The sequence below is a fragment of the Plecotus auritus genome, assembly GCF_963455305.1.
Source record: "Plecotus auritus genome assembly, chromosome: 13".
Lineage (NCBI taxonomy): Eukaryota > Metazoa > Chordata > Mammalia > Chiroptera > Vespertilionidae > Plecotus > Plecotus auritus.
In genome coordinates, this window is record NC_137779.1 from 11,122,571 (window position 1) to 11,136,846 (window position 14,276).

Consider the following 14,276-nt stretch of genomic DNA (forward strand, 5'->3'; position numbering starts at 1 on the left):
TCAACGTCCTTTTTTCCAGAGAGTCGGTTAGCTTAAGCTTAACTTGTTTATTCAATTCTTAACATGGTCAACCTGACGTGAGCAACCATTTTAAAATATTTTATCAGAAAAGTATTTAATATACCTTTCCTCTCTCCACTTCTTTCGTTGTCATAACAATCACTCGGGAGTTCTCTTGAAACACCATGCGCCAAAAGTCATTCACCGTGTTCTGCAGACAGCCTTGTGTGGCAATGTAACTCTTTTTGGGCTTTGAATTGTTGCACTTGGTTTCAAATTCAGGCTAGAAATTTAAGAAGAAAATCCGTCCAACATTTGAAAGTTGCTTTTAGGACAGAAGAAAGGATGTAAAATAAAAAATATGTACGGTCAGAAGACACTGTGAAGAGCTAAGTTTACCATGATAATATTTGCATTGATGTAATCGGACACAGGCTCATTGGGGTCACCGTCATGTAGAACAACCCTGGTATGATCAACTGGAAGAAAAAGACCACAGTCACAAAAGTGCTCAGACCTCTTTAGGACAAACCTGTTCAAATCCGTTCATCCTCAACATAGTCCAAGCTGTGTTCATTTAATGATAAAACCACATTAAAAAATTAAATCCTGCCCTGGCTGGTTTGACTCAGTGGATAGTGTTGGCCTGTGGACTGAAGGGTCCCGGGTTCAGTTCCGGTCAAGGGCACATGCCCGGTTGCGGGCTCATTCCCTAGTGGGGGGCGTGTAGGAGGCAGCCGATCAATGATTCTCTCTCATCATTGATGTTTCTATCTCTCTTTCCCTCTCTTTTCCTCTCTGAAATCAATAAAAATATTTTTTTAAAAAAATTAAATCCTAAGTTAGCAATAACAATAATCTGAGCACCACACTTTGCCTTTCTTTAAGAAGAACAAAGTCACAATGCCATTTTCCTGGTTTTGATAATGTACTCTGGACATATAGGATTTATCACTGCAAGTGCCATTACTGGGACCCTCGTCCAAGGCCTCCATCCTTCTGGGCCTCTTTTTCCCCATGGTTCCCCAGGGACTCCACCTGGCAGCATCTGGGTGCTGATGGAGCTGCGCTTTCTGAGCCAAGTGTAGGTGTGCACCCAAATCTCCAGTCACGTGAGCTAGTGGCATCAGGGAGCAGAGCAAAGAGCCCTCGAAGGAGCTTGTCTGTCCCCCGGTGAGGGACCAGAGCCTCAGGAAGGAGGTGTGCCTTTCCCAAGACCCAGGAGCCAGGTACCACAGAGCAAGGACACAAGCCCAGGCCCCCGGAGTGCTTCTGGCCTAACACTGGGAGATCATCGCTTTTAGGCAAACAGAATTAATCAACAGAAGAAGACGACCACACTCAAAACCTCCTCATGGCAATTTCGCTCAGTAATCAGCATGCAGGAACTCTGTGAATGAGGCAGCAGTCCCTGTCGCAGAGGATTACTTTGGAAACGGCTCACAATTAAAAGAGGCTAAGCCTTGGATCTGCTGCAAATCAAAATCTGTGAGAGTGACGATGATGGAGCAGAATACTGATACTTACAGGGCAGGATGTTTTTATATCTGTTTTTGTTTTTATTTTCTTGCCTCTGGCCCTCTTTTCGGCTATAGAGAAGTTTGCACTCCTGTTGTTGTAGTGTCTAGAGAGAAGCAAAAGTAAATATTACTATGCGTCAAAAGCTTAAAAAAAAAAAAAAAAAAGAAAAAGCCTGGCTTCATTTCTGCTTTAAGGAATTTATCTCAGGAAATGGTCACAGTCCTGAGCAATAACTCTAAGAATGCTCATGTTAACGTTGTACCAACAGTGGCAAAAACACCAGAAACAACATAAATGGCCAATGGAAACAGCTGCCTAAATAATACTATTGTTATTTTATACAAAAGAACCTTCTGCAGCATTTAAAAGATGTTCTTAGAGACTATTTCATGCCTTGGAAAAAGAACCAGAATAAGTGTTAAGTGAAAAGAAGCTCCACCTTGCAAAGCAGTGTATGACGGAAGCCATATGTTTTGCACTCACATGTAAGATATGGCAGAAGGATTACACCAAACAGTAATGGGGTTCTGGGTCAGATTAGTGGGATTATGAAGACCCTTTCTCCTACTCCTCCTTTTCCTTCTCTATTTTCTCACCTTTTTTTTTTCCTATAAATCCAAATTATTAAATTTTCTACAATGAATAAATATTTATAAAAGAGACGCCTTTTAAAATAATAATTACTGAGAATGAAGAGGGTAAAGTGGGCGGAATACATGCTGACAGAAGATTAGACTTGGGTGGTGAGCACACAGCAGAGCATACAGATGCCGTATTATAAAGTTGTAGACCTGAAATTCATGTTAGTAGCCAGTGCTACCCCAATAAATTTAATTTTTTTAAAAGAATGAAAGCCAGTGGGTACTGGTGTACAGGATACAAATAACAGATGTGACCCATGTTTTCGAGGAGTTGATGGCCCGCCTCCTTTACCATTGTTTAATTCAGAGCAACCCTTACAGATGTCAGTTGTCAAATTTAAATACCAGAGAACAGAAGTGATTTGGGGACTGGGCCACAGGCATGTGAGTTTTGTGAGCAAGGCTTTGAAGACCTCCTTTGCTAGAGCCAGAGGCAGCCAGCCTGCGTCTACAAAGACATCCCCCCATGGCCTTCTGAGCCAGAGAGTGAAGACGAAAACTCGGGGTCCTGAGGCAAGTGGTCAGGAAGGGCACCTGTGCAGGGAAGGGAGGTGGAGACTGCCATGGGAAAGCAAGGGACTAACACAGGCAGCCACAGTGGGACTGGAACTGGCCCCATCTGAAGAGGGAATGAGCCCTAGCTGGTTTGGCTCAGTGGATAGAGTGTCGGCCTGAGGACTGAAGGGTGCTGGGTTCGATTCTGCTCAAGGGCACATGCCTGGGTTGCAGGCCCAATCCCCAGTAGGGAGTGTGCAGGAGGCAGCCGATCAATGATTCTCTTTCATCACTGATGTTTCTCTCTCTCCCTCACGCTTCCTCTCTGAAATCAATAAAAATATTTTTTAAAAAGAAGAAGAAGAAGAGGGGATGTGGGGAAGTGGGAAGAAGGAGCAGCTGCAGGACAGACAGGAGGGTGGATAAGCCAGGCTGAAGCATTTTCAAAAGGTAGGTTTCATTCTCAAAATGACAGAAAGTGCCTCTTCAGGGGACCGTTAGTTTCAAACAAACCTAATCTGTAACAGGAAATCATGAAAGTGAAAGGGCAAATCAAGAAAGTGAAAGGCAGACTAAAAAGAAGAGGAAAAACATATGTAATTTATATATATATTATGTATATGCATACTTTATATATATGTTATGTATATAACTTTATACACATTATAAATATATATACTTTACATATACATAGTATAAATAAATGCCAAAATGGTTATCCCTTAAAGATTTCTACAAAAGTGCCAGAGTCAACATTTCATAACACAGCAGCCCTGTTATTTCCATCTCATTTGTCTGAATTTCACAGACAGGTATGAAAGTCAGGAGTTTAAATTGCTATTTAACTCTCACTTTCAAAATGCAATATTCGGCCATGACACTGGGCAAATAACAAAAGTGTTTAGCTAGCTGGAACCTGGGCAGGAGTAAAATACAATGTGAGCAGCACTGTGCCAACGAAACGGCTATTCAAAAATTTTAAAGGAGTGCAGACTAATTAAAGCCATCTGCCGTCTTCAAGCCAGCACTTCCTCTGAACAGTGAGCCAGTCTTACTGAGCAGTATTCGCTGAGCTATTAGGAAGGAGGTTCAATCTTGATTTTTGAACATTAAGGGGAAGTTCAAAAAATCCAAATACTATGAACTGACTCAATCGCTTAAAAATCAACAAAGAAAAACACCTCCAACAAAAGCTAAATGAATTTGACAGTAAAGCAAAGACTATTCACTTAGGAAACAAACTTCAGGTGACGTGTCACTGGCGGAGGGCGCATGGCCAGAGCAGTCTCTACAAAAGGTGCGTTTCATCCAGGCCCTCCCTGTTTAATCACCTTCCCTCTCTCCCTCTGCCTTCAAGGTCAAGTCCAAGCTTTTCAGAACAACTCACGAGGCCTTCTCTTCTGAGCCCATGGAGGCCTGCCTCTAACCTCAGCTTTTACTTCACCAAGTGATAGGCTGTCTGTATCTCAGTTTCCTCAAGTGTAAAGTGAGGATAATCCTAATCCCCTACCCCATACAGCTGGTGTACGAGTTACATGAGATTACTCTGTGAAGTGCAAAAATGGGCCTGGCATACCAGGAAGCACATAAGCCCGGTCAGTGTGGCTCAGTGGTTGAGCATCAACCCATGAACCAAGAAGTCAAGGTTCAATTCCCAGTCTGGGCATATGTCCGGCTGCAGGCTCAATCTCCAGTAGGGGGCATGCAGGAGGCAGCCGATGGATGATGTTTCTATCTCATCAATGTTTCTATCTCTCTATCCCTCTCCCTTCCTCTCTCTCTAAAAATCAATAATTTTTTTTAAAAATCACATCCCTGGCTGATTTGGCTCAGTGGATAGAGCGTCTGTCTGAGGACCCGAAGGGTCCAGGATTCGATTCTAGTCAAGGGCACATACCTCGGTTGCAGGCTCCTCCCCAGCCCGGGGCCCTGGTCGGGGCTCGTGCAGAAGGCTACCAATCGATGTGTTTCTCTCACATCGATATCTGTCTTTCCCTCTCTCTTCCACTCTCTCTAAAAATCAATGGAGCCCTGGCCGGTTTGACTCAGTGGATAGAGCGTCAGCCAGCGGACTGAAGGGTCCTGGGTTCGATTCCAGTCAGAGGCACATGCCTGGGTTGCAGGCTTGATCCCCAGTGGGGGCGTGCAGAAGGCAGCCAGTCAAGGATTCTTTCTCATCATTGATGTTTCACTCTCTCTCTCCCTCTCCCTTCCTCTCTGAAATCAATAAAAATACTTTTAAATAAAATAAAATAAAACAAAACAATCAATGGGTGAGGATTAAAAAAAGAAGAAGAAAAAGGAAAGGACAGGCAGAGCCCCTGTCCCAAGCACAGTCAGGTGCTACCTGGCAGCTGTCTGTGATTAGTAATGACTAGCATTGTGTCTCCCCCAGCTCATTCCTCAGTGCCCATTAGCCCATTCTCATCTGTGCCCTTGCCTGAACACATTTCATTTCCCACGGAGAAAGGCTGTCATCCATCTACAGCAAGGCTGACAGTAAAAAGAACTCAGAAGTTGTGAGTTTCCACGCTCTGAGGCTCCAACAGCCATGAGATCATCAGCAACCCCAGCTGGGGTGCTTCCTCCCCAGCACCAGGCTGAGGGCTGGAAGAGGCAGAAGGGAGTCCCGCAAGCCCTGCCCCCAGAGATTACATTCCTTTCCTGGTTTATCTTCCACAACCTCCTTCTCACCAGCAGCCCCTGGGGCACCAAAAGCTGAGAAGGAACTGTCAAGCTAAATGTCACTGTGTCTCCCATGAAAGATAAGGCTGGGACAGGAGCAAAAAAAGGCCTGTGTAAAGCTGAGACACAAGCTCCAGACACCCTGTTTTCCCCAGCAATACAGCTCAGGGGTTCTCACCAAAGATGAACCCTCAAAAGGGCCCGAGGCTAGTTCCAGTCACCTGATTGCATGAGTCAAAGCAGATCTGGAGACAATGGATTGCATCAAACTATTAAACCTTAAAAGGCATCAAGAGAAAGTCAAGACCCTAATCCGGTTGTACTTGTGGGAGATCCCAGCAGCACGACTGCCTGTGGATGGGACAAGTACTCACTGTGCAGAACCATCCCCTACATTTAGGGCCAGTGAATACCCTGCTCCCCACCCGTGGCTCCCAAAATGCCAGTAGCGGCTCCCCCAGTCACAGCAATGACCAAAAAGAGACCCTTACAGTCCTGGCCGGTTTGGCTCAGTGGATAGAGCATTGGGCCGCAGACTGAAGGGGCCCAGGTTCGATTCATGTCAAGGGTACATGCCTCCATTGCAGGTTCAATCCCCAGCCCTGGTTGGGGCTTGTGTGGGAGGCAACTAATCAACGTGTTTCTCTCACATCGATGTTCTCTCTCTCTCTCCCCATCCCTTCCACTCTCTCTAAAAATCAATGGGAAATATCCTTGGATGAGGATTAACAAAAAATAAATTAAAATATATAAGTAAAGAGGGAAGGCGGAAAGAAGAAATGGAGGGCACAGCACAAGTCCACTCGATGAGGAAGACAGGACAATGGCAGAGGCAGAAAGTAGAAGGTCCTTTAAAGGCAAAGGAAAAAAGTGGAGATGTGAAAGCACCTTTGGTCTTAAATTTTCTGCAAAGATGCCAAGGACAGCCAGCAAATAAAAACAATTCTAAAGAGAAAAACATGACACTGGAGGGGCTGAGAGCAGAGAGAGATCAAAGGAAATAAAGGCATTTCTCTAGAATGAAGCTTTTGGAATAAAACCTCTAACCGCAGCCGTTCTATGAGCTACTGGGAGCCCGGTCTAGATGGAAAATCCTGGGTACGGCTCACGCCCGCCATCCTGGAGTATTTTAAGCCCGAGGCTGCAGCCTGGCTGGGACTGTTGTTCACTGTGGCACTGATTAGTTACAAGGGGAAGATTTTCCACTAGGGATCACCAGAAAGAATGATTATTCTAGACACAGCTTTGGGTTGCACTTAAAGTCTTGTTTCCATAAAACCTAACCATCTCGAAGGAGAAATTACAGCTCCCCTGAGCAGGATGTGATCACTTTTAAAGAAATCACACTGGACTGTGGGCTTGGAGACAGGCAAGAGCTCCTCCTGGAGACGTGCCGGTCAGCTGAGCTGCTGGTGGAATCAGGACATCTGTGTGGCTGTCAGTGAAATGACTGTAATGCCTGTGCAAACTGAAAACAGCTTCGGACCATGACAGAGGAGAAGGGCTTGCATAACCCAAAGAAGGCTGGGCTTTGAAAACAAATCAAATTGCTAACGAAACAAGCTTTAAAGTGTGGGGAGGGGGGGCGCGGGGGGGCGGGGGGGGTAACTCCACTTAAAAAGTGTTGTGTGGGGGCCCTAACCAGTTTGGCTCAGTGGATAGAGCGTCAGCCTGAGGACTCAAGGGTCCCAGGTTCGATTCCGGTCAAGGGCATGTGCCTTGGTTGTGGGCACATCCCCAGTGGGGGGTGTGCAGGAGGCAGCTGATAGATGTTTCTCTCTCATCGATGTTTCTAGCTCTCTATCCCTCTCCCTTCCTCTCTGTAAAAAATCAATAAAATATATATATATAAAAAAAAGTGTTGCCAAAACCGGTTTGGCTCAGTGGATAGAGCGTCAGCCTGCAGACTGAAAGGTCCCAGGTTCGATTCCAGTCAGGGGCACGTACCTTGGTTGCGGGCACATCCCCAGTGGGTGGTGTGCAAGAGGCAGCTGATCGATGTTTCTCTCTCATCGATGTTTCTAACTCTCTATCCCTCTCCCTTCCTCTCTGTAAAATATCAATAAAATATATTTTAAAAAAAAAAAAGTGTTGTGTGGGGTTTGTATGTGTGATGTATGTGTATTGTGTTTATATGGTGTGTGTTTTTTTAATTTTTAAAAATATATTTTTATTGATTTCAGAGAGAGAGAAACGAATATCAATGATGAGAGAGAATCATTGATCGGCTGCCTCCTGCATGCCCCATCCTGAGGATCAAGCCCACAACCGGGCACGTGCCCTGACCAGGACTCGAACTGTGATCTCCTGGTTCACAGGTCGATGCTCAACCACTGAGCTACGCTGACCGGCCTAAATATGTTTTTATGGATTTGAGAGAGAGAGGGAGAAAGAGAGAAACATCGATGCAGAGGGGAACATCTATCAGCTGCCTCCCGCACACACACGCACCCCAACCAGGGACCAAGCCCAAAACCCAGGTTTGTGTCGCGACCAGGAATTGAACTGGCAACCTTTCAGTGTATGGGACAATGCTCAACCAACTGAGCACTCCAGTTGAGGCTATACAAATCTATTTCATATACATTCAAAAATTTTTCATAATCAAGTGGGAGGAAAAGCACTTCCCAATTCAAATAAACTACGTGTGTGTGTGAAGCAAGAAAATGTAAATAGTAGCTGATAGGTATTAATATTAAGGAATTACTATTAATAGTTTTGGATGTGATGATATTCTGGTTATAATTTTTTGAAATGAAAGTTAAAGATGAAATGACATCTGGGATTTGCAATAACCAGGGCTGGGGGAGTGAATGGTGTTGCTAAAAAAGATTAGCAATTGCCCTGGCTACTGTTGCTCAGTTGGTTGGGCATCATTCTATGCACCCAAAGATTGCTGGCTCCATTCCCGGTCAGGGCACACACTCGATCCCCAGTAGGGGGCATGAAGGAGGCAGCCAATAGATGTTTCTCTCTCACATTGATGTTTCTCTCTCACATAGATGTTTGTTTCTCTCTCTCTCTCTCTCTAAAAATCAATGTTTAAAAATCTTTAAGAAAAAAAAGATTGGCAATTGCTAATGCTAGGCGATTAGTATATTGCTGTGATACACTATTCTCTCTGCTTTTGTATATATTTGAAATTTTACGTAATAAACACTTTTGAAAAATTGTTCTTTTTCATTCAAATTCTGATGTAAGGTTTCTAAAATGTTTGTAGTTATCCATCTTATCTCATGAGGCTTTAGAGACACTAAATGAAATGAAGTAAATGTAATTAGATGAATGTTGAAATGCTGTCTTTTATTATGGAGGTTGGCAGGACAGAATAATGAAAAGAGCGAGCTTGATATTCTACAATTCTGACTTATTAAGTTTATCATCACTTCTCCAGTGATGCTTTTCATCACTGTCTTCCCCCTCTCAGCTCCTTAAAGATGGAAGCCCTGACAATCTTGTTTGCCATGGTATCCTCAGTGACTAAGCCAATGCCTGGTAGAAAAGAATAAACTTGAGTTCAAGTCTCTGTTCACAATGTTGAACAAGAACTGTGAGTGTTCTATTCTGTACCCACTCTCACTGCCTCAATTCCATCAGTATCTGTGGGAAGACAATTTACTTAACCTCCCTGAGCCTCAGGCTCCTCGTCTGTAAAACAGAAATATCTCAACAAGTTGATCATACACACTGTGACTAAAATGGCTTTATTTGGCCATTCATTCATTCATTCATTCATTCCACAAATATTTGTAAATTCTAAAAGTCCTACAAAAGTATGGAACAATGGACTATATGGAGTGTCTGCAGTGTGACAAACACTAAGGATAACTATGAAGGTGAATATGGCACAATCCTTGATTTTGAGGAAGTGTTCTGTCAAGTGGATGAGAAGAAAGAGGTTGAGATGACAACGTGAACTGGTAAGTGACATACCAGAGTACAACAGGAACACTGCACATTCCCACCGGGGAACATTCTCCTACCTGAGTAGGTTTAAGGAAAGAAATCAGCTCACTTCACTTCCCAGCATTATAAATGTCAACACCCAAATTAAAGCCGACATGAGGCATTTCTCTTACTCGGTCACTGCACTGAGGCTACAGATTCTTTCTGAAGACCCCAGCCAATGCTGGAAACCTTCCAAAGGAGTCAGATCCTTTTGTTTGTCTGGATTTCTGCCAGCAAACCAAAGGAGTCAAATAGAGCTACTGGCCCATCCATTTCATATTAACTGCCAACTCCCTCCCCAGAACACAATACCCTTCTGTTTCAAAGAAGCCCCTCAGCAACTCGTTCCATGTCAATCAATGGCCAAACTAGGACACAGATTCATGTCTTTCAGATCCAATTGCAAACACAAGACCAACTTCTTGTCTACTAAAAATAGGACTTATTCACTCATGTTACAAATATATTTTTTTAATAACTTACCTCAAATTCTTCCCAAAAGCCTTGTTTGACTTTATCTGTGGTCTCTGCTAATTTGCTTAGTTCTCGAACCCGGCTCTCTATTTCAGCAGCATTAATACGAGTTGTGTTGAGGGGCTAATCAAATTCAGCCATTGGTGTGAAATGAAGAAAGTATTACAGAAAAAAGTGTTAATGCAAAAAAAACAAAACATAACAGAGATGTCTGTTTTGGTATTCATGAAGGCAAGGACAGGAAGTTCACAGGACATTGTAATTCTCAAGCATTTTCAAATATAGTTTCACTTTCTTTTCTGTTCTGTCAGGAAATAAATGTTTCTCCAATCTCCACACACACTTTACTCTGCTGGTATAAATTCAATCTGCTTTTTGTTCTAAATAGACCAAAATATTAGAGAGGTAAAATAATTTGCCACTAAGTGATAAGAGTAAGCTTTGAAATAGCAATAACTCCAAAATGACTATGCAACTACAGTGAAAGGCCTTTTAGGGGTACATATGGAGATAGTCATGGAAATGGTGTATCTGGAATTTCTTCCCAAATACCACAGGAGGGGGGCCATGAGTGGAGTAAAAAATGAAGTAGGATTTGATACGATGATCATAACTGAAGCTGGGTGATGGGCACATAGAGGTTCGGGATACCACTCTACTTCTGTATATTTGGAATATCCTACATTAGGATTTTTCAGCTCTGTAAGGAGATGGCACTTTAGCTTTCTAACACGCTCACCTGCTTGAGTTGTAGAACTGTGCCCAATGTTTCTACCATGGGATTCTTCTTATAATGCTCCACGAGGTCGGTCAAAGAGTCGAACCGCTCTCCTCCACCAACATCATATTTCAGTTCCTTGCAACACAAAAAAATGATGTTTATTACCTCTACGTTAAATTACTGTTTTCCCAACTGAAGTCCAAAGAGGAACTCCCCACCACCCCCAGTAATGGAAAGATCAGACAACTGGGTAACAGCAAGGAAAGGATGCAACAAGAAGAATGAAAATGGAATGACTGACCAAGAGTCTATTGTGAGGTATGAGAAGCAGTAAGTATCCAACATCAAGTAGGCCACAAGAAAGTTTCTCCTTCATAAGTTAACTAAATAGTGGCTTTTTTTTATGTTTTCATTGATTTCAGAGAGAGAGAGAGAGGAAGAGAGAGACAGAAACATCAATGATGAGAGAGAATCATTGATCGGTTGCCCCCTGGGGACCAGTGCTCAACCACTGAGCCACACCGGCTGAGCTAACTAAACAGTGTTAAAAAATGAAAAATAGTATTTACTCTCTACTTATACTCTAGACTGCTGAATAGAAGGTAAATAACTATTTCTCTCTGAAACACAACAAACTCCAAGGCTGGTGGAGGCATGATTTAAATTGCCAAAGAGAGACTGGAAATAAATGATTTAAAAAATTATAATTACTAAAAGTGTAGAAGCCCTTGACTAAGTGAGCAAGAGAATCTGACTTTGGAAGTAATGGTATCTGTTTTCTCCAAGTAGAACAATCACCAAAGACGCGAGTTGGCAAACAGACCCAAGTTCAACTGAGGCTTTACCTGACAGCGGATCATGACGTGGGTCACTTTGGACTTCCCGTCATTGCTCTCCCCCTTGTCATCACCAGTTCGGACCGAGAGAACAAAATCTCCAGGGTGGCTCTGGCTCTCTCGTACCAGAAAGCTACCGTGTTTTCCTTTCTCAGTTAATAACTTCTCTGCTTCTTTCCCGGAGAGGTGTCCATGAAACCACCTAAATATTTTAAAATTAAAATAAATTGAGTTCTGCCATGAAATCACCAATACTCTTTCACAAAATTACCATATATAGTCAGCTCTCCTAAACACAATTTAAAAACAAACACATTTTTCCAAGAGATGGAGCGATACTACGTTAAGACAGAATTGCAACCCAACAGGCAGGAAGAATGACAAAGCTGTCAAGAATGACCATTAGCCCGGCCAGCATGGCTCAGCGGTTGAGCATCAACCTATGAACCAGGAGGTTATGGTTCGATTCCCAGTCAAGGCATATGCCCGGGTTTCGGGCTCCATCCCTGGTGGGAAGTGTGTGGGAGGCAGCTGATCAATGATTCTCTCTCATCATTGATGTTTCTCTTTCTCTCTCTCTCTCTCTCTCTCTCTCTCTCTCTCTGTCTCCTACCTCTCTGAAATCAATAAAAATATATATTTTTAAAAAAGGAATGACCATTAAATTTCAATGAGCCCCCAGCCATTTGACGATAAATGTCCTCACCCTTTCCTTTCTCTTTTACATCTCCCACATTTTAAAAATATATTTTGTCAGTTCTCCATACCCAGCATTAAAAGGACCAACTACTTAATCACAGCCTTTTAGAGAAATTATAATAGAAAGTTATAGTAGAGATAGAGAATGATATAAATGTTTGCCCATAGAAAAAGAAAAGAATTGTATAAAAATAACGAAAAATAAATTTTTAGATAAAAAATAAAATAAATGTCTGCCCTTGCTCGGGTATATGAACAGTATGCAAAAAAAATACCTTCATTTTAAGTTCATTCAAGCATTTCAAATTTTTCCATATTTACAACCTATACTTGCAACAGCCTCCGAGTTTGCTAGCAACATCTTTGGCTTGTATGCTGGGTTATCATTTCAAACTGTAATGCATATAAGATCTAAAGGGGCAAGGGGTCTTGCTTAAAAATGTGAATTCCCATTGCTTACAACCAGAGATACCAATGCACTTGTATCTGCATTTGCAACCAGCACACCAGAGTCCTGACATAGGCCATTCGAGGACAGACGTTAAGCTACTATAGAAAACCTGAACATAGTCATGTTTATAAGGTGGCTTTTTCCCTCTGTATCTTGGGAAGAAAACAAGTACTACTCTGGCAGATGATGCTAATGGCTCATCATTAAAGGAATACACTTTGAGCTATTTTTCATCCACCCTCAACTGAACAGAGTAAAATTTAGAAGTAAACTGCACAGGGTTGGTGGGCAGCCTTTTGCTGGAAGTAGTCACAGCTGGAGAAACAAATTATCAGCATATAATAGCATTGACATGGAGGTACAGGTCGAAGATACAAAATACACAAACCTAATTAAGAGACCCCGAATTTGTACTGAGTCAGAGGAGATGGGAATGTAGAAAACCAATAAAATCAATACAAATTAAGTCAAGCCCCAGTTTACATCAGCCCAGTTCCAACACAGTGGTGGGGGGGAGGGGGAGAGAGCTCTGAAATAATACATTCCCACAAAGCAAGGTCATTCTCACACATCTGTGGGTGCAACAGAAAGGAGCTGCTGAGAAATCAGACCCTCGGAGTTCTCAGCTTTCCCACTTCTGAGCTTAAACTGACATCTGTTGGTGGCATTGCTGCATGACTGGTCAGCAGCTACTACCGAGAACTGCTGTGAATTTGGTGTTGCCATTATCTTTTGTTTTCCTCTCATAACTCTCAAAGATTATCAGTTCCATAATCTTAAAATTACTGCACGTACTAAGAATACACAGGAATAGCCCGAGCTCCTTAGAATGAGTGTAAGTCACACTGACTGAAGCTTTGGAAAGAAAAGGGTACCCTGAAAATAATGTGATCCTATTATTCTTACTTTAATAAAACTAAAAGATTGCAGCTTGGGCTGAAAAAGGCAAAGGGATTAAGATATACAAATTCGCCCTAGCTAGTCTGGCTCAGTGGATAGAGCATCGGCCCACAGACTGAAGGGTCTCAGGTTCGGTTCTGGTCAAGGGCACGTATCTTGGTTGCAGACTCGATCCCCGGTCCTGATCAGGTGGCGGGGTGTGGGCATGCAGGAGACAACCAATCAATGTGTCTCTCTCACATCGATGTTTCCTTCTCTCTGTCTCTCCCTCTCCCTTCCATTTTCTCTAAAAAAATCAATGGAAAAATATCCTCAGGTAAGGATTAACAAACAAACAAACAACAACAAAAAAGATACACACATTGGCAGGTGCAAAACAGTCACGGGGATGTCAAGTACAGCTTAGGGAATATAGTCAATAATATCGTAATAATGACATATGGTGTCAGGTAGATGCAAGACTTACCAGGGGATCACTTCACAAGTTATGTAAATGTCTAACCTCGACACTGTATACCTGGAACTAGTATAATATTGAATGTCAACTGTAATTGAAATTTTTTTTTGAAATTTTTAAAATCAGATTGCAGTGTGAGAAATAGGTACAAGCCAAACCCCCATAATGTATTCGCATAACACCTCTGGTGCAGAGGAGACGCAGAGACTGCAGTTACTAAGATGTCACTGACCTTTCAGAGGTAGGATCTGCACAGTTCAGAGGATATTTGAGCTCAATAACATCTCCATTCTTCTCTTTTAATTGCCCATGATGCTCCATGTAATACTGAACCAACTCAGCCAAAGTGGCGAACTTCTCCCCTCCGTACAGGTCATAGTAGTCACCAGTGTTCTGAATCTTGATGTGGGTGACAGCTCCATTTCTTCTAAAATAGTCCATCAGAAAG

At 42.7% G+C, this 14,276-nt stretch overlaps 1 protein-coding gene across 2 annotated transcripts in view; it reads right to left on the minus strand.

The window, feature by feature from the left end:
* PTPN11 (protein tyrosine phosphatase non-receptor type 11) overlaps positions 1 to 14,276 on the minus strand; it is a 58,075-nt gene that overhangs the window by 22,613 nt on the left and 21,186 nt on the right. Inside the window, exons 3-9 of one of the 2 annotated variants that reach the window (XM_080649563.1) lie at positions 14,061 to 14,255; positions 11,331 to 11,523; positions 10,504 to 10,620; positions 9,774 to 9,887; positions 1,528 to 1,624; positions 400 to 479; positions 125 to 283 (exon numbers count right to left, since the gene is read on the minus strand). In XM_080649563.1, the coding sequence (XP_080505689.1) occupies positions 125 to 283; positions 400 to 479; positions 1,528 to 1,624; positions 9,774 to 9,887; positions 10,504 to 10,620; positions 11,331 to 11,523; positions 14,061 to 14,255 (955 nt within the window). The remainder of the gene's footprint in view (positions 1 to 124; positions 284 to 399; positions 480 to 1,527; positions 1,625 to 9,773; positions 9,888 to 10,503; positions 10,621 to 11,330; positions 11,524 to 14,060; positions 14,256 to 14,276) is intronic. The other variant, XM_080649564.1, reaches the window with a different exon arrangement.